We start from the raw sequence: 19,868 nt of genomic DNA on the forward strand, positions 1-19,868 counted from the left end.
GACTGGGAACGCTAAGATGTTGGCGTGGGCGATCTAATACTCTTACTGAAGCGACAATGTTCCCACCAAATCTTTTGTTTCTTCTTATCTCCAATCTCATACTCTGATGGCCTCCAGGAAGCACAGTTCTGTACTTTTCCTAAAGTTACACATTAAAATATCTGAATAGACAAAATTAATAACCTCCTAAGCATCTCTGCAGAGATGCAATGTCACCTCTATCTACAAGACCTATTTATTTTATGATAAAGAACAAAAAGGCTTTCTTGAAATTTTCATTTAGGACAAGAAAAGAAATGTAATCTATGCATGTAACAAAATGAAGCAGGTTTAAACATTAGCATATTTGTTCTCTACCTATCTCACCACTGATGGTTAGTTAGGTATCTACATCGCAAACATGAGAATGTCTAGCACCAGTCTAGTAAAATGTAACACAGGCAAACATACTATGTAATCTGTGGTCAAATATTTTATTTCCTCGAAGAACATAAATACGTTTTGCATAAGCATCACATTTCCTAAATTTTTCCAAACTGAAGAGACTGAGGAAAAATATACCCAGAAGAATATAATGAGCCTGCAACCTATATTATACAACTCACCGGCAGTGGCTACACAGGAACTCAGCAAGGCAAACATGGCAATCACATAGTAAGAAGCCATTTTGATTTCTCCAGAAGCGTGCCCCATTTAGTCACCCTCAGCCGAGACTTCTTCAGATTGTAGACAGACTTTGCAAATCAGAAGTGGCCTTAAAAAATCCTTCTTTCCAATTTTCAAATTGCCTGTAAAAATAAACATATTTCAAGAAGAAAACTTAACGCAGAAACACCTTTTCAAAAACACATTAAAGTGAAATGAACAATTTCTAAGAGTGCCTGGGTGGCTCAGTCGGTTGAGTGTCTGACTCTTTTTTTTTTTTTTTTTTTAATTTTTTTTAACGTTTTATTTATTTTTGAGACAGAGGGAGACACAGCATGAACGGGGGAGGGGCAGAGAGAGAGGGAGACACAGAATGGGAAGCAGGCTCCAGGCTCTGAGCCATCAGCCCAGAGCCCGACGCGGGGCTCGAACTCACAGACCGTGAGATCGTGACCTGAGCCGAAGTCGGACGCCCAACCGACTGAGCCACCCAGGCGCCCCCGAGTGTCTGACTCTTGATTTCAGCTCAGGTAATGATCTCACGGTTTGTGGGATTAAGCCCCGAGTCAATTGGGATTTTCTCTCCCTCTTTCCTCACTCTCTCTCTCTGCCCCTCCTGGGCATGTGCATGCTCTTTCTTGTTCTCTCTCTCAAAATAAATAAATAAACATTAAAAAAAAAAGCATTTGGGGCACCTGGGTGGCTCAGTCAGTTAAGCGACCGACTTCAGCTCAGGTCATGATCTCGCAGTTTGTGAATTCAAGCCCCTCGCTGGGTTCTGCTGCTGACAGCTCAGAGCCTGGAGCCCATTTTGGATTCTGTGTCTCCCTCTCTCTTCGCCCCTCCCCCTGCTCAGGTTCTGTCTCTCTTTCCTTCAAAAATAAACATTAAAAAAATGTTTTTTGTTTTTTTTTTTAACTTTTTTTTCTTTTTTAATTTATTTTTGAGACAGAGAGAGCCATAGCATGAACGGGGGAGGGGCAGAGAGAGAGGGAGACACAGAATCAGAAGCAGGCTCCAGGCTCTGAGCCATCAGCCCAGAGCCCGACGCGGGGCTCGAACTCACAGACCGCGAGATCGTGACCTGAGCTGAAGTCCGAAGCTCAACCGACTGAGCCACCCAGGCGCCCCTAAAAAATGTTTTTAAATAAGTAAATAATAATAATAAAAGAATTTCTAAAGGGTGTAAGATAAATTTATCTTAAAACATGCTTAGACAGCACTCCAGGAACTGAAGTGGGGGGTGCTAATTACCTAATAAAGATTTTTAAAGCAAATACTTTTATAAAGAAATGCTTATTTTTGACCCCCCCCCCTTTTTTTTTAAGTAATCTCTCCACCCAATATGGGGCTCAAACCTGCAACCCTGAGATCAAGAGTTGCACACTCCACTGACTGAGCCAGCCAGGTGCCCCAGACACTTTAAACCTTTGGTTTTATATAATATTTTCAGGAATACAGAAGAAAATCAAGGTGCATCTACAATAGAATATTACCAGTTACGCTGTGGCACTAAAGTAATCAATGACACTTGATATATGAATTTCCTAGTGTCAACAAGGAAATACAAAGAACTCTGATCAGAGACTCAATCTATTGTTATAATGACAGAGTCATTACAAGTACCAAATTAAGATACATTAATAACAAATCTTAAAAAAAAAAAAAAAAGAACCATCAAAAGGAGAGATTCTCATGTCAACTGTCTGACAACATTTTAATAGGAGGAAAGTCTTCCCTGTCTCTCAATCCCCTCTGAGACTCTCTGATTACTGGACCAGAGGATCCAGAGGTCCTTTCTAACCTTATGCTAACCAGAGCCTTGAAGAACAAGTTTTATGGTGGTTTGTTTAACTTGAATATCCCTCCTATGGCCCTAAAGATTACCTCATTTAGAAGCACCAAATATATTCTCCAGCCCTATATCCTGGCACAAGCCACAGAAGTTGTTCAATTCAACAAGCATTTATTGAGCACCTACTATGTTCCAGGCACTGTGTAAGGGCATGGCTAAAAGCACAAAGACCCTGCCTGATCTAGGTGCTGAGCAGATAAGATCATGGAGTTTTCAGGAACCAATTCGAATAGCTGGGGACTACAGCTTTGTTACCCTCACGCAGGAAATACTGTCTACAGAACCGGCTTGCTAACTTCACAGATAAAGCCAGTTTGGGTACCTGTAGATACAGTACAAAAATATAAAAAGATAACGGCAAAATGAGTTTCTAATTAAGTGATCTTAGTTCATGGAATCAAGTGTTCAAGAAAAGATATTTAAAATGGCTCTTTTCAGTAGTAAACTAACTGCCTGTGAGAAGGAGGGAAAGAGGTCGATTGGGGACAGAGGTGGGAGAGCACAGGAGCCTTTTTACTGATTCTCATTTGAGTTTTGTACCATTGGGGTATTGCAGGTATTACCTATCCAGAAATAATAACAATCAGGTCCTAATATCAAAAAGAATTATTTATGTATGCCTTGAAACTAAACTGTTACATATGCAGGAGGTACGGTTGTTCAATTTTGATATAATATTGTGATTACAAAGAGGCTCCTGGGTGGCTCAGTCAGTTAAGCGTCCAACTCCTGATTTTGGCTCAGGTCATAATCTCAGGATTCTTAAGATGGAACCCCACATGGAGCTCTGGGCTGACAGTGCAAAGCCTGCTTGGGATTCTCTCTCTCTCTGCCTCTCTCTCTCTGCCCCTCCCCTTCTTCTGCTTTCTCTCTCAAAAATAAATGAATAAACGTAAAAAAAAAAAAAAAAAAAAGAGAGAGAGAGACAGACAGTGATTAAAAGCCCAGTATGAATAGAACATGGATTATGGTAACCGTTAAAAGCCTGCCTAGGTATGAATTTACTCTGTCACCTACCAAATGGGTTATGCTGGGTAGATTATTCTGCATGCATAAACCTATCATATGGGCTATTGTGAGGATTGTGTGTGTGTGTGTGTGTGTGTGTGTGTAAAGCTTAGAACAGCGCAGAGCACATAATAAGCAATCAATAAATGCTACCTGTGCATTACTTTTGAGGGATTTTTATACCTCGATACAGTGGAGAAATTCGGGTGTGGTTATTAATATAATCCTTAGCTACTGTAAAAACCAGTTCAATCTTTTGTTTACTGAAAAATGAACACTTTAACAGATACAAAAAGGAGAGAAGTTAAAGAATAGAATCACTAAAAGAACAAAATTGCCAGTCAAGTAGAGGCACAAGTCATTGTGACACAACGGTCTGTCTCAAAACTGACTAAATTAGGTAATTTTGGAAGCCATGAAATTGACTTCAATCATCCCCTGAATCCAACACTGCTGTCACTGTAATTCCACATTCACCTCAGATGAAATGGAAGTCTCCTCCGTGAACTTAAAAAGTCAATCACGGCAAAGAATTTGTCCCTATTTTTTCCCTTCAAAAAATTAAATTTCCTGAATGGATTGATAAGGAAAACTCTCTCCAGAAGAATATGTTATTTGAGCAAATGCTAAGGGCAATTTTTGCAAAGCAAAGCCTGTAAGGAGATCTGAGGAGAAGATGGCTTCCCAGAGGGTTTTTATGGAGCACATAAACTATAACCAGCACAAGGCTTGTGGGAATATTTAATGAGCATGTGTCACCCCCTACCCACAGCTGCAGAGGGTCTGTGGGACTGTGAGAATTAATCCAGGGGCTTAAACCAGGTCTGAATGAACCTGGGGAAAAGAAAGGCAAAACGTTCTATTAAAAATATAGACTGCAAATTGCTGACAAGAATATTGGGCAATTATTAAAATGCAGCAATTACAGATATAACAGAGCCAAGCTAAACAGTTTGATGCCCAAAGGCAAACCACAGCAAGTTTACACCGGATCTTAAAACATCTCCGAGGAAGTCCAGGACAAGTTGAAACTGCACACTGCTGCTTCTAACAAAGAGGGAGCTTTTCTTCTTGTAGCTTAAAAGTCCCTTCGTAATGTAACTTGTTCAAAAAGAAAATAAACTGCAAAGAGTTTTTGTCTAATCTTCTCAAAGTGGTGACAGGATCCTAAGGCAGAGGAGAATAAAAAGGGAAGCGTGTCATTCCCGTTCTGTGAAACTCCAATTTTGGCCAAGACTTGCACATATCAGCATATAGTTTAGGGATCAGTTCCCCAACTAGAACAATGCTGCATGACTGAGGCTTCTAAAAAATTGCAGATCTGAGGGGTGCCTGAATGGCTCGGTCGGTTGAGCATCCAACTTGGGCTCAGGTCACGATCTCGTGGTCTGTGAGTTCAAGCCCCACATCCGGCTCTGTGTTGACAGCTCAGAGCCTGGAGCCTGCTTCAGATTCTGTCTCTCTCTCTCTCTCTCTCTCTCTCTCTGTCTCTCTGCCCCTCCCCTGCTCATGCTCTTGCACACGCGCTTTCTCTCTCAAAAATAAACATTAAAAAAATTTTTTTAAGTTGTAGATCTGAAATAAAACTGAGGAAATAAAAACTCCTCTTTTTTCTGTAAGGTTCTATCACACTCAATTTGTAAAGACCAGACTCACCACCCTGGTTTTCTAAACTCATTGAATCTCTTTGGACTTCATGAACTAAATGCTTCTTTTAGAAATATCAATAAGGTACTCTGCAATCTTGAAAGAACAATGTGGGGTCCACTCATTTTGTTTACATGTCAAAGTAATGTGTTCCATTCAAAGGGTACCAGAACTTTTAGTACCTACAAATGAGCAGAAAAAAAATTCTAAGAGTTTAATGGATTTAAAACACACACACACACACACACACACACACACACACACACACACGAATGTGTTACTAATTTTTTTTTAAATAGGCTTCATGACCAGCTCAGAGCCCAACATGGGGTTTGAACTCATAACCTTGAGATCAAAACCTGAGCTGAGATCAAAAGTAGCATACTTAACCAACTGAGCCACCCAGGCACCCCTAATTCTTCTAATTTCAGAGTTCCTCTATTTCTGAGGCCATTAAACAGAGCATGCTGCCCCACACTGTCTGATGATCAAATAGCTCTGGCTATATCCACAAGATTATTCAAAATCAGAACTTACAATTAACTTGGAGTGGATCTATTTCTCAATTAAAGGAATTAGCATGCTAGAGATACATCATAGCTTTTAAAAAAATTTTTTTTTACGTTTATTTATTTTTGAGACAGAGAGAGACAGAGCATGAACAGGGGAGGGTCAGAGAGAGAGGGAGACACAGAATCTGAAACGGGCTCCAGGCTCTGAGCTGTCAGCACAGAGCCCGACATGGGGCTCGAACTCACAGACCGTGAGATCATGACCTGAGCCAAAGTCGGACGCTTAACCGACTGAGCCACCCAGGCGCCCCCATCATAGCTTTTAAAGGTAGAAGAGAGCAACATGATTTCAATGATGAAGAGGAACACAGTCTCCAAGCCCAGCACTTGCCCAAAATAATACCGCAGCTTCAAGAGTAGAAACCAGGTCTTCCCATGGCAGGCTCTACCTCCCAGATCCAGATCTGTCACCAAAAACAAGACACCATTTTCTCCCCCTCAATTCTCAATCTCTGAAAACAGTTTTTCCAAGAGAGGGAGAAGCCTGACAGGGCTGCCATCACACACTGGGACTTCCACACTGACATATACCCTCTGTACAAACCATTATGGATCTCAAACTACGACTTGACTTCAGGACTAAAGGTGGCAACTATAATAAATAAAGAATCCATGGTAATGTGGTATGACTCCCAAGCTCTCTGAAAATGCAAAGGGCAAGATGAAGCACAAACATGTGCATTGTCCTATCTTAACACTAAGACTTTGGTCAATGAGGAAAATATTCAACAAATCTGAAGATCTTCAAGACAGAAATATATTGAGTAGAATAAAAAAAAAAAAATACCATTGAGTGGAATTTTAAAAAACACCAAAATAACACCTGAGTTTCTGGTCCCTTAAACATGAAATTACTTTTTAATGGATCATTAAAATGTTTCTGGTTGGCCATGTACGTGAATTTTGGGGAGAAAATATACTGCTAAGTCTGTAAATGGTTAAAGAAAAGTTGGTAAAGGAATTCATCTCATGGTTATTCAACATGTTATTCAGGGGATTTAAAAAAAGAGGCAGGATGGATGACATCAATATCTAGCTTGGCAGCTTATAAAAAGGGGTATACAGGATGTAGAAGAGATACTGTTGTTTGTCTGATGACATTTGGATGCCCTTTAAGACCTGTACACAGAGAAAGCAAAGCCACCTTACTGAATCACAACAGCAAGTCTCAGATTTCTCTACTATACAAAGAAACTGGTTAATTCCAAATCCCCATTTTCAGACAGATTTGGCGAAAGGGGGAAAGTTCTGGATTTGGATAAGAACTCTTTGGAATCACATTCAAACGCAATCAACATTCAACAAATACTACGATGAGCCAGGTGCTGTTGAAGATGCCAAGGCTACAGCACTGAAAAAGGAACCAAAAATCCTGCCCTCATGGAGCTTGTATTTAGTAGAAGTAACACCTATTGTGACATTAGGTAAGATATTTAATTTTCTGAGCTTTATTTCTTCCTTCAGTAGGTCTTTAGTTATTGCTTACTCTGTGTCAGGCAATGGGAATATAACAGCCAAGGAACAAGATACGTTCTGTGCCCTCATGGGCTTAAAGTCTGGTGGGATAAACCCACAAATGCTCACAAATTTGTAATTACATGCTATGATAAGAGCTCTAAAGGAAAAGTACCCACAACCTGAAGGATAAGTAGAGGTTTAAAACAGTGAGGTTTAAAAGATTTCCAGGTACGGGAACTATTAAAGGCCCCTGGCACTGGAAGGAAAGAGGCTGCAAAGCCAAAAAAGAAAAGAGAGAGACAGAAATAAGGTTCAAGAAAGGGTTTAAGCAGGGAAGAGTTATGATCCATTGGGTTAAGATTTCCCCCGTATAGGGGTGCTTGGCTGGCTCAGTGGGTAGAGGTTGCAACTCTTAATCTTAGGGTCATGAATTCAAGTCCCACATTAGGCATAGAGTTTACTTTAAAAAGCAGGGGGGAAGGCCTGGGTGGCTCAGTTGGTTGAGTGTCTGACTCTTGATTTCAGGTCAGGTCTAGCCACGTGCTGGACTCCACACTGAGTATGGAGCCTGCTTAAGATTCTCTCTCTCTCCTCCATCCCTCTCCTCTGCTCGCGCTTGGTCTCTGGAATAAAATTAAAAATAGAACTACCATATATGATCTAGTAACTCTACTTCTGGGTATACATCCAAACGAAATGAAACCACTGTGCTAAAGAAATATCTGCACCCTTATGTCCACTGCAGTATTATTTAAAATAGCCAAGACCCTTGGGGCGCCTGGGTAGCTCAGTCGGTTGAGTGTCCGACTTCAGCTCAGGTCACGATCTCACGGTTCGCGGGTTTGAGCCCCGCGTCGGGCTGTGTGTGCTGACAGCTCAGAGCCTGGAGCCTGCTTCAGATTCTGTATCTTCCCTCGCTCTGTGCCCCTCCCCCACTCATGCTCTGTCTCTGTCTCTCAAAAGTGAATAAAGATTTAAAAAATTATAAATTAATAAATAAATAAAAATAATAAATAAAATAGCCAAGACCCTGGAAACAACCTAAATGTCCATCAACTGGTAAATGGATTTTTAAAAAATGCAGTATATATACACAATGGAATACTATTCAGCCAGAAAGAAAGAAAGAAAGAAAGAAAGAAAGAAAGAAAGAAAGAAAAAAGAAATGCTGCATTTCCAACAACATGGAAGGACTTTGTGGGCATTACGCTAAGTGAAATAACTCAGACATTTCATATGACAGTCTATGAGCTCACTTATATGTAGAATCTAAAAACTGAACTCACGGAAACAGAGAACAGATTGATGGTTGCCTGAGGTTAGGGGTGGAGGAAGTGGGGGAAGATGATCAAAAGGTAAAAACTTCCAGTTATAAGATCAATTAAGTCCTGGGGATGTAATATACAACATGATGACTACATGTTAACAATACTGTATTACATATTTGAAAGTTGCTAAGAGGGTAAATCTTAAAAGTTCTCATCACAAGAAAAAAAAATCTGTGACTAAGTGAGGTGATGGATGTTAAGTAAACTTATTGTGGTGATCATTTTGCTATATATACACACATATCATTATGTTTTGCACCCTAAACTTACACAACATTATGTCAATTATATCTCAATATAACAGGAAAAAAAATAAAAATAAATAAACATTTTCTTGAGTACCCTATTGAGAATATACTGAAAGGAGCCTAGAGTGCATGGAAAATCCATGGAGACTCCTCGTGGCTGGCTCATCTGGTAAAGCATGCAACTCTTGATCCTGGGATTGTAAGCTTGAGCCCCATGTTGGGTACAGAGGTTATTAAAAGTAAAATCTTGGGGCACCTGGGTGACTCAGCTGATTGAGCATCTGACTTTGGCTCAGGTCATGATCTCATGGTTCATAAGGTCAAGCCCCATGTCAGGCTTGCTGCGCAGAGCCCACTTTGACTCCTCTGTTCCCCTCTCTCTGCCCCTCCCCTGCTCATGCTCTCTCTCTCTCTCTCTCTCTCTCTCTCTCGAAAATAAACATTAAAAAAATAAAACCTTTAAAAAAAAAGACTCTTAGAAGCAGATCACACAAGAAAACAGTTTTAGATGAGAATGGAGACTCGGTTTCTTCATTTTTTAGAAGAAAATAACCTTCCCTACATAACAGGGTCGTTGCAAGAATCAAATAAGACTGTACGTGTAACAGCATGAAAGCTATCATTATTTGTCACAGCAGGCTATCTCTACCAAAGAGAATGAATCCTGAGGCCTAAGATTAAAGTTCCAACATTCTGTGGCTGCCAGTGGCAGGAAAAGAAGAATTACTTTTGAACTACCTTACACATGGGAAGGAATTCCACATGAAGACTCCCACATGAAGGGAGGCAGGAGGCACGGAGGTTACAAGATGTTCATAGAAGCTGGACTCTGCTCTCCCCGGCACCTCCAGGGCCTGGCCCACCCTCATTCCTGACCCAGAGTATGACCAACACATCTCTGGCCCCAGAATCCTTAGTTACCTTGAGGCTAACCTTCAGCCAGTCCTTAAAAGCCCCTCTGTCTATCCCAAGCACAACAGATCTCACTACCCAAGCAAAATACAGCAGAAAGGGATGCACTTCATACTGCTGTAAAAGACCACGTTTTATTCAAGTTCACAAAGGAAAGATTTTTCACCCACCCTTGCAATATTTCAAGGACAATCCTTCACACTTAATATTTTTGGATTCAAAGATTGCTGTTGCTCATAACTATAAGCTAATTAATAGAGAACTGTACTTGGGGATTCCAAACCTGGCTTACCCAGACATGTTACACTGGACAGCCTCTACCACTCCCTTATCTGACATTCTGATTATAATATGTGAGATAGAATATGGGCATGTTACCTAAAACAATACCTGGCCCAAAGTACATTAAAAATATATGTATACGTGGGGCGCCTGAGTGGCCCAGGCGGTTAAGTGTCTGACTTTGGCTAAGGTCATGATCTTGCGGTCCATGAATTCGAGCCCCATGTGGGGTGCCCAGCTCTGTGCTGACAGCTCAGAGCCTGGATCCTGCTTCAGATTCTGTGTTTCTCTCTCTCTCTCTCTCTCTGTCTCTCTCTCTGCCCCTCCCCTGTTCATGCTCTCTCTTTCTCTCTCAAAAATAAATATCAAAAAAACTTTTTTTAAATAGTAGTCACTGAAGTTTTTTATGACTAAAATACCCCTAGGCTTTCAAAAAACCAAGCAAACTACTAGTAGTGAGATAATATAGTTTATACCAAAAATCGGTATTAATTTTAGACTTCATCATCTAGAATTCCAAAAAAATACCTCCATTACCAAAAAACAATGACTCCAAACTCAATACAAGATAGGAGTCCTAAAGATAGTCCTAATACTGCAAAGCTGCTGTGAAAGGGTGCTAAAGCCACTCACTACCTCAACAGCACTGGTGTAAATTTCAGGAATCTGGCTGCAGGGCCCTCCTCAATTCTACCTTACCATTCCCAATTTAGCTTCAGGGGTTTAGCCGGAGGCTGAGGAACTCATGCTGGCAATGGCACCAACCAAGCTGCCTGGAGTGAGGAATCAGCTATCACCAAAAGGGCCTACTGAATCACGAAGTTGCAATTATTCCAGCAAAAGTCAGCACAGCTGAGTATCAGGACACCAGTCAACATCCCTTAGGCCCTAGTAAGCACTAGGCCATTAAAAAAAACTTTTGGGAAGCTACATCTACTAGACCTCCATTAGACTATTTTGTAATTTAGTAATTTACTAAAATATTTTATTCACGTTTATTTACATTCACAGGGATTCTGCAAATAAACGAATTCAGAATAAATACTTCAGCAATAGACTATTCTAGTCTGCTAATTACAATTCAGCACATTTTTTTCTTTCTTTCCACTGACTTCCAATAAAACATTATTTCTCTTAAATGGGGGTAATCCCTTAATAGACAACATTTCAATTATTTAACTGATTATTTGGTAAAGAAAAGGCTCAGCAGCTGAGGCATGTGAAACATTAGAAATTAAAATCCTGGGGCACCTGGGTGGCTCAGTCAGTTGAGCATCCGACTTCGGCTCAGGTCGTGAAACACGGTTCGTGGGTTCGAGCCCCACACTGGGCTCTGGGCTTGCTGACAGCTCAGAGCCTGAAGCCTGCTTCGGATTCTGTGTCTCCACTCTCTGCCCCTCCCCTGCTCGTGCTCTGTGTCACTCTGTCTCTCAAAAATAAATAAATGTAAAAAATAAATAAATAAATAAATAAAATTAAAAAAAAAAATTAAAATCCTTCAGTAGTCACCCATTGCTGTCAAGAATAAAGACCAAAACCCTTCCCATGACTGCTGGATGTTGCCTATTTAGTCTGACCTCATTTTCTGTATGCTCCAGCCACACCTGCCTCAATTCAGTCCCACAAAAGGGCCAAGCCCTTGCTTTCAGAAGCAATGTTCCAACCCTGTCAGAACTCAGTGATCCTCTGTAATCTCCCTAACACAGCCACTTACTAACATCTTCAGGTCTCAACTCTGTGTATAAGCATTACTTCTTTAAGGAAGCCTCCTATGATTCCCTCAGACACAGTTAAACTTAGACACCGGGAATGTAGTTCAAGTCAACTCTGCAGATAGATGTTTATGTGATTATTTCCTTCCAGGCATGGCTTTCCTACATCTGTTCACTCTAGAAAGAAGGACTGCAGTCTCCCGGCTAGCAGTAGTAGTCTACCTATGTGGCATATAGTAGGCATCCAATGAAGGTACCATAATGGGTAGCAAGTATCAAACGCAATTCTGTACATTACAGTCAAAAGGATGGAAAGATGGTGAATTATCAAAACATTTCTCAATAATAAATGATAAACTGACAAACAACAGCTGTGTGTAAGAAAGAACCTATATCTCAGGCAGCTTCGAAGGAACAGGAAAGACAGGAGTTCTGGCATCAACATGTTTTACAAGCTTAGACAAGTCACTCCATTCTGGGCTTTAATGTCTTCATCTCTAATACGAAGAGATTAAACAAGAAAATCTTTTGTTCTATACCATACTTATAATTGTCATTATATGTACTAACAACTAATCCTGAATCCCTCCTATAAAATGAGACTTCAAACACACTTGTGGAAATTTGAAATACATGGTCATGTAATGGCTAGCACGAATGACTTAACAAAACTGGAAAGTACTAGCCAAGAAAAACATTCAATTTGACAACCTAAGTGTAAATAAAATACTAAGACTATAGTAACTACTTTTAATACATAGCTGATATAAACAAAAATATTTTTTAAGTTTATTTTGAGAGAGAGCACATGAGCAGGGGGAAGGGGAGAGAGAGAGAGAGAGAGGGAGAGAGAATCCCAAGCAGGCTCCACACTGTCAATGCAGAGCCTCACTCGCAGGGTCCAATCCCACAAACCGTGAGATCATGACCTGAGCCAAAATCAAGAGTCAGATGTTTAACCGAATGAGCCACCCACGCGCCCCAACAAAATATATTTAAATCGTTATTTTCTGAGCAATGTAGACACACACAAAACCTAAATATTGTCAGATCTGCCCAATTTATCAAAACTGCCATTTTTACTCTATTCCTAAAACTCCAAGAACTCTACTCATCCCCCTCACCTCATTCCAAAAAACAATCTAATTAATCCCATCCCACTGCGAACAGTCTCCTTGACATTTTGTGGATAATTTGTCCCGTGTTATCTTCTACTCAGAGCCAACCCAGAATGTTAGAAATAGATAACATCTACTCCAGCTCTCTAATTTCACAGATTAGCAAACCAGGAATTAGAAAGGCTCAGTGACTGGCCCACCTTTACACAGCTAGTTTGTAGCACAGCCAAGAATTGTCCGCATGCTGCTTTGTAATTATTCTGTGGTTGTTCATGTTTTTATTCCATGTTCCCCTTCCTCATAGAGGCTAACACCCTGCTTTCCTCTTCTGACCCCACAAAATATCTCAGCTACCACCTATTGAGCACCTACTGCGTTTTTCACAATTTCTCATTTCATCCTCTCAACAACCCAAGAATACTACTTTGTAGTGAGAAAAGTGAGGCTTCAAGACACTCAACAGCCTCAGGGTCACCAGCTACTAAGTCCTGGCACCAGATTTGGAGCCCAGGTTTGTCTGATTCTCTTAACACTACAAATGGGAGCTCCTCCTCTATGGATGCCAACCAGGCCCTGCACTGTAGTGGGCATGATTCGATCCGACCTATGACAAGTTATTTTGTTTTGAAACCAGAGAGGCAAGGCTCAATGGGTGGTTTTATTTCACTTCATTCATTCATTCACTAAACATTTATTAGCACCTACCACGTGCCAGGCTAGTGCTGGGGAAGCTGGGGACATAGCAATGAACTAAACACGGCACTGTTTTCACGGAGCTTACCTTCTCATGGGGGAGAAAGACAACAAATTTGTAATGTGTCAAGTGATCGAAGTCCTATGAAAGAAAAATAAAGCAGGTTAAGGAGAGAGAGTGCTGAGAGGAGGAATATTATTTTAGACCTAGGGTGGTCACGGAAGTTGTGATATTGTGATTTATAACGAGAAATACACATTTGGTCTTAGTCCCCGATTCTGGCACAAAGTTCCTACAATCCTTGGAATTTCCTAAGTGATGACAGGAATAAAGGTGTCTTTTGTTGTGTTAATGAGGTGACTTCTGGACCCTACCTCAGGATGGGGGCTGCTTACCAGGAGAACCAACAGCTCACTAGAGGGTGGAAACTTTCAGTTCTTTTTCAGAGAGAGGCTGGAGGTTGACTCAACTGCCAATCACCAAAGATTTAATCAATCATGCCTATGTAACAAAGCCTCTGTAAAAACCCAAAAGGATGGGGTTTGGAGACTGGGGAGAGTGCCTTGCCCAGGGAACATGGAAGCTCTATGCCCTTTTTCCACACCTTGCACTGTGTATCACTCCCGTCTGGCTATTGTTGAGTTATATCCTTTTACAATAAACCAGAAATCTAGTAAGTAAAATATTTTTCTGAGTTCTGTGAGCAGCTCTAGCAAGTTAATCAAACCCAAGGAGGGGTTGTGGGAATCTCCAACCTGCAGCCTGGGCTTGTGACCCGTCAAGCAGAAGGCAGTCCTGTGGGACTGTGGAATCGAATGTTATCTCTCCAGGTAGAGAGTAAATAGTGTCAGAATTAGTGGTGTGTGGGAAGACAGCCCCACACACACATAGGAACTGGTTACCAGAAACGTTTTTAGAGGGCCTCTCAGATGAGGTGACATTTGAGCACAGGGACAGAGCTATGACAGAGCAAGACAGAGCTATGACAACATCGGAAAGAAAAGCATCGCAGACAGTGCAGTTAGTAAATATAAAGCGTGTGCTTGATGTGTTGTTGGAGATTACATACAGCGTAGTGCGAAGTGTTGGGAAACCCTGCCCCCAGGCCCTCAAATCCCTGCCCTGCCTCTTCCTAGCAGTGGAACTATGAGGAACTCACTAAATATCTCCAAGTCTCATCTATAACATAGAAATAATGATTCTATTTTCCTAAGGGGGCTGTTATTAGAATTAAGTAAATTAGTAACACGTAAAGCATGTGTTAATGCTTTATGTTAATACCTAGTTTGTTCCTAGGGTTCAGGAAATGGTAGTGATGATGATTTTTAACCAGGTCATTGATAACATCTCCATTCAAGACAATTTATTCTCAATATGATAGTTTTGAATCCAAGGGTTAAATTATGCTGTTAGCTTTGTACATGGCCAATAACTTCCTCCTAAGCCTTTGACTTCCTTAGCTGGGCTTCCTGTCCTGATGAGGAACCACAATGATGTTATCACAAAAAGAGTAGGAGGAAGGGCACCTGGGTGGCTCAGTCTGGTTGATCAGTTGATGGTTGATCCTCAGACTCTTGATTTCAGCTCAGGTCGTGATCTCATGGTTATTGAATCATGATCTCATGGTTCGTGAGTTTGAGTCCCACAACGGGCTCCTCACTGACAGTACAGAGCCTGTTTGTGATTCTCTCTCTCCCTCCCTCTCTCTCTGCCCCTTCCCTGCATGTACTTGCACTCTCGCTCTCTCTCAAAAATAAACTTAAAAAAAAAAAAGAGGCAGGAGGCAAATGACTCTAACATCACTGTTACACTAATACAAATTATGCTCTTCATTCAACATAACCCCTACCCTGAAGAATCAAAGCTTCTTCAGAACTGTAACTTACTGTCCCTTGGATTTAAGTCACTGGTTTCATAAAACAGATCCCACCAGTCTTAACTCCTCACTAGCATCACTGACAGAAGCAGGCAGTAATTTCAACTGCAATCCTGTCTTCAGAAGGGTTAAAACTTCTCTTCAAAATGAAGATGGTAATTTAATTTAAAAAATTTAAAAAAAAAAGAAAAAAAAAACCTTTCTCCATTGTCCCTTTGGCCTAAACTTAACTTTCTTTTCAAAGAAATTAGAACATCAAAGCAAATTCAAGAGTCATCTGGCCCTGCCGGCTCCAGACTATTCCTTAGAGCGTACCCCGAAGCAACTCAGGAAGGTCGGTGAGTGGCCCTGTAGATGGGCCCAGAGCCAAGGGAAGATGTCAGGGCCGCAGGGAAATTCTGCTCCTCTGCCCTATACCCTCTCCCCGTGCTCTTTTCTTTAATGCTATGTTTACTTTTCATCTATGCAGCCCAATGGGTTAAAGGGCAAATCACAGGCAGAGAGAAACCACAGCAAGCCCAAGCCTGTGAGAGGTAAACTGGGAGTCTTCCCAAACCACTTGTAAGGCTGGGGAGAGCCCACGATTGCTGTTTTCAGTCAATTAAAAAGAGGTCAATGTTCTAGTATGACAGGTCTTGAATGAGGCATTTTAAACATCAGATTTTCCTCCTTCTAGACAGATCTGGTAGTTTTCCCTTTGAAATGCCATAAGCGTACATTTAACGGGAGCTATAGGAAATCCACAAAATCTTCTCATTCATTTATTCATCTAACGAATATTTATCAAGTGCCTGCTCCATGCCAGCACTGTTCCAGGTACAGGGATTCAATACGGAACAAAACATACCGAAATCCCTGCCCTCATGGAGCTTACCTTCTAGTCAGAGGCGACAAATTATAAACAAAATATAAAATTGTGTGAGATAGAGATAAATGCTAAGAAATCAAAGCAAAGAAGAGGGAAAGGAAATATTTGGGTCTTTGGTTTGGTTCTTTGTTGGGGTAAGGACTTACAGGAAATGAACTCTGTGGATATCTGAGAGAAAAATATTCCAAGCAAAGGAAACAGCACATGCAAAGGTCCTGAGACAGCATGTCTGACCTGGTTAGGAAACAGACAGCAGGCCAGGAAGCTGGAGCACAGTGAGTGAACCAGAGAGCACAGGAATGAGATCAAAAAGGTAATGGATGTGACAAGGGAGTGATGGCTAGTTGTGTGGGGCTTTACAGATCATTGTAAGGATTCTGGCTTTTACTCTAAGATAAAAACATTAGAGTGTTTTAAGCAAAGGAATAACAGGATCTGACTTAGGCTTCATCGGGGCCATTTTGGCCGTTGGGTGGAGTATACTGCAGAGAAATTTTCAAAAAAGCACTACTCCCCAGCAGTGTGATCTTGGGCAGAGTGTGATCTTGGGCAGGGCATGTAACCTCCCTGTTCTCATCTTTCAAGGTACTTAAAGAGGATTATTTCTAACCCCCACTCTAACCTTAAACTCTATGATTCTGAGTTTATTTCCTTTGCAGTTTCTGTATGGTTACAGTTCACATCCACTGTAAGCTTTGCCTCTCTCCAAACCTTTAACTGAAGTGGAACTGAGTTGGAGAATTCAATGTGATAATACATATTATATACCAAACCCATGCCACACTCCCAGGATACAGAGATGATGAGACATGATAATGCTCTAGGAAAGTCCACAATCTGGCAGACAAAGAAAATAAGCTCTCCAGAGGTAGCAAAAGTGCTGTAAAATAAATTAAAAGAAGATGCAACCAACCACCTGCCAGGAAGAGCCATGTGTAGCTTCCCTACAGACTCTAACAATGTAGATAGAGACCTTGCATGAGTAAGCGGGAGACCACCAGAGAAAGGAAGGGAAGATATGCTAGGTGAGAGACAAGTACAAAAGCAAAGGAGCCTGAGAGCACCCAGCATGCTCTGTAATCCATAAGGGCTCTGGTATGGGAAGAGAGAGGTTTAGGGAGAAGTAGGAGAAATGGCTTGAAAAAGCAGCTGAGGCTACATTATTAATAACCAGACATCTTGCGCCAAGGATAATGGGAGAGCAGTGACTTTTAAAATGCAAAAGGAGGGGCGCCTGGGTGGCTCAGTCGGTTAAGCGTCCGACTTCAGCTCAGGTCACGATCTCGTGGTCCATGAGTTCGAGCCCCGCGTCGGGCTCTGGGCTGATGGCTCAGAGCCTGGAGCCTGCTTCTGATTCTGTGTCTCCCTCTCTCTCTGCCCCTCCCCCGTTCATGCTCTGTCTCTCTCTGTCTCAAAAATAAATAAGCGTTAAAAAAAAATTTTTTTTTTTTTTAAATAAATAAATAAAATGCAAAAGGAGCCTGGGTGGCTCAATCGGTTAAGCATCTGACTTCGGCTCAGGTCATGATCTCGCAGTTTGTGAGTTTGAGCCCCACATTGGGCTCTGGGGTGACAGCTCAGAACCTGGAGCCTGCTTTGGATTCTGTGTCTCCCTCTCTCTCTGCCCTTCTCCTGCTCATGCTCTGTCTCTCTCTCTCAAAAATAAATTAAAAAAAAAAAAAACAAATGTTAAAATCCAAGAGAACATGGGGTGCCTGGGTGGCTCAGTCAGTTAAATGCCCCACACTTGATTTCGGCTCAGGTCATGATCTCACAGTTCATGAGACTGAACCCCTCAAGGGGCTCAGTGTGGATAGTGCAGAGCCTTGGGGGATTCTGTCTGTCTGTCTGTCTCTCTTTCAACCCCTCTCTAGTTCTTGCACATGCACACATGCTCTTCCTCAAAATTAATAAACTTTAAAATAAAATGCAAGAAATGAAAACACAGATCTGTGTTTTAGAAGGTACCAACCAAAATGGATAACAAGATGAAGATAGAGATGATGAAGCCAGGAAAACCAACTGGAAGACCCCTGCAATAGTGCACGTGAGATGATGATTTGGAAAGGGAAAAGAAAATGTCAACTGAGATCTGCTAAAGGTAAGCTACACGTGACTGGTATTACTCGGCCCAGGGAAGTAAGCAGAAGCAAGTTTAGTGTGCCTGAGGCTCCTAGCCTGGTAACTGGTGCCATTTACTGACACAGGAAATAAAGGATTGAGACTAGAGAGCACAGAGAAATAGTAGGTTGGGTTTGGGACTTGCTTTTAACAGAAAGACCTACAGAACAACAAGGTAGCTACTGGAAATAAAGGTATGAAATATAAAACTGGAAGTTACTGGCAGAAACATGGCCATTGAGGCATGGAAATACGAGCAACTAAATGCAAACTGAGAAGAGAAGAGAAGAGAAGAGAAGAGAAGAGAAGAGAAGAGAAGAGAAGAGAAGAGAAGAGAAGAGAAGAGAAGAGGAAGGGAAAATATAAAACCTCGGAGAATGCCGACACATAGGAATCAAGCACTGGAAAGGCAACCTGAAGAGAGATCGAGAAGGTAAGGAGAAAACCGGAAGAAGGAGCTCCAAGGAAACGAAGATGATAAAAAGGTGGGGGAAAGACAAGAGTTAAGCAGCAAAGGCCCCAGAGAGAGGACAATGCAGACACCACTTAAAGCAAGCATAAGTTTCGCACTTTGCACCTTTTCTCACACCCTGCCTTGGTATGGTGGGTGTGGGAGCCGGCCTGCTGCAGGCCAAGGACTTCAATAGGAGGTGAGAAAAAATGAGCCAATAGCCAAACACCACTAGCCCCGACAAACTGTGTTGTTACCAAAGATTCTGTACCATTAGGAAAGTTTTATTCAACACTCTGTGGAGGTGTAAGGTGTGAGAAACAGGAACTAAGACCTGCTGGGGGTGATCTTCTGGTGGTAGAAAGGAGATTTCTTAGTTAACACCTGGGTCTCACAGGACCACTAATCCCGAAACCAGCCGTAGGCACTCAGAATGGCTAGGTGCTTCTGACAAGTGCTGAGGACACTATATGCACCCACACATCATCCAGCTTCCAGTTAGGCTTCTCACACCAGCATCCCTAGCCTTTCTTTCTTCACCAGCAGAATGATGCTCGGCATCAGGGACCACATTTCCATTCAAGTCTGGTAAAACGTGTACCAAAAAAACACAGCACCAACTACCTGGTATGATGTTGGGAGCCCATAGCATGGCACCATTCAGACTGGAAAAGGCTTTACCAAAAATACCAGCCAGGTCCCAGAACACTGGGACCAAACACCCTCGTGTCAGCAGAAGCTGCCTGACTACTCTTCCGTTTGCTCTGTGAGAAACAAAAAGGAACTGAAGGAGGAGTCTTTAATCCCAAAATTATTCTTCATTTCCAATAGAGACCACTTGAGAAAATTCTGAAAGCCAACCAGAAAAGACAGATTTTTTAAAAAATATTCATCTATAGTCTTTCCTCCTTTACCCTCTACAAAAAAAGCAGCCCAACCCCCAAATGATCATTTTTCTTGGCTTAATTTCCCTATTTTTGTGATATATAATTGGAAACAGACCGCTTTTTCCTGGCTTCAGAGAACAGGATCTTTGGGGTTACAGGAGTTGCCAACTCCAGAACCTCAGCCTT

At 41.6% G+C, this 19,868-nt stretch overlaps 1 protein-coding gene across 2 annotated transcripts in view; it reads right to left on the reverse strand.

Annotated features, from left to right (window-relative positions):
- The window catches only part of TGFBR3 (transforming growth factor beta receptor 3), a 208,929-nt gene that overhangs the window by 181,535 nt on the left and 7,526 nt on the right, over nt 1–19,868 (reverse strand). Inside the window, exons 2-3 of one of the 2 annotated variants that reach the window (XM_042952795.1) lie at nt 13,567–13,620; nt 606–788 (exon numbers count right to left, since the gene is read on the reverse strand). In XM_042952795.1, coding sequence (XP_042808729.1) covers nt 606–693 — 88 coding nt within the window. In that variant the 5' untranslated portion in view covers nt 694–788; nt 13,567–13,620. The remainder of the gene's footprint in view (nt 1–605; nt 789–13,566; nt 13,621–19,868) is intronic. The other variant, XM_042952796.1, reaches the window with a different exon arrangement.

This window comes from Panthera leo, chromosome C1 (assembly GCF_018350215.1).
Source record: "Panthera leo isolate Ple1 chromosome C1, P.leo_Ple1_pat1.1, whole genome shotgun sequence".
Taxonomy (NCBI): Eukaryota; Metazoa; Chordata; class Mammalia; order Carnivora; family Felidae; genus Panthera; species Panthera leo.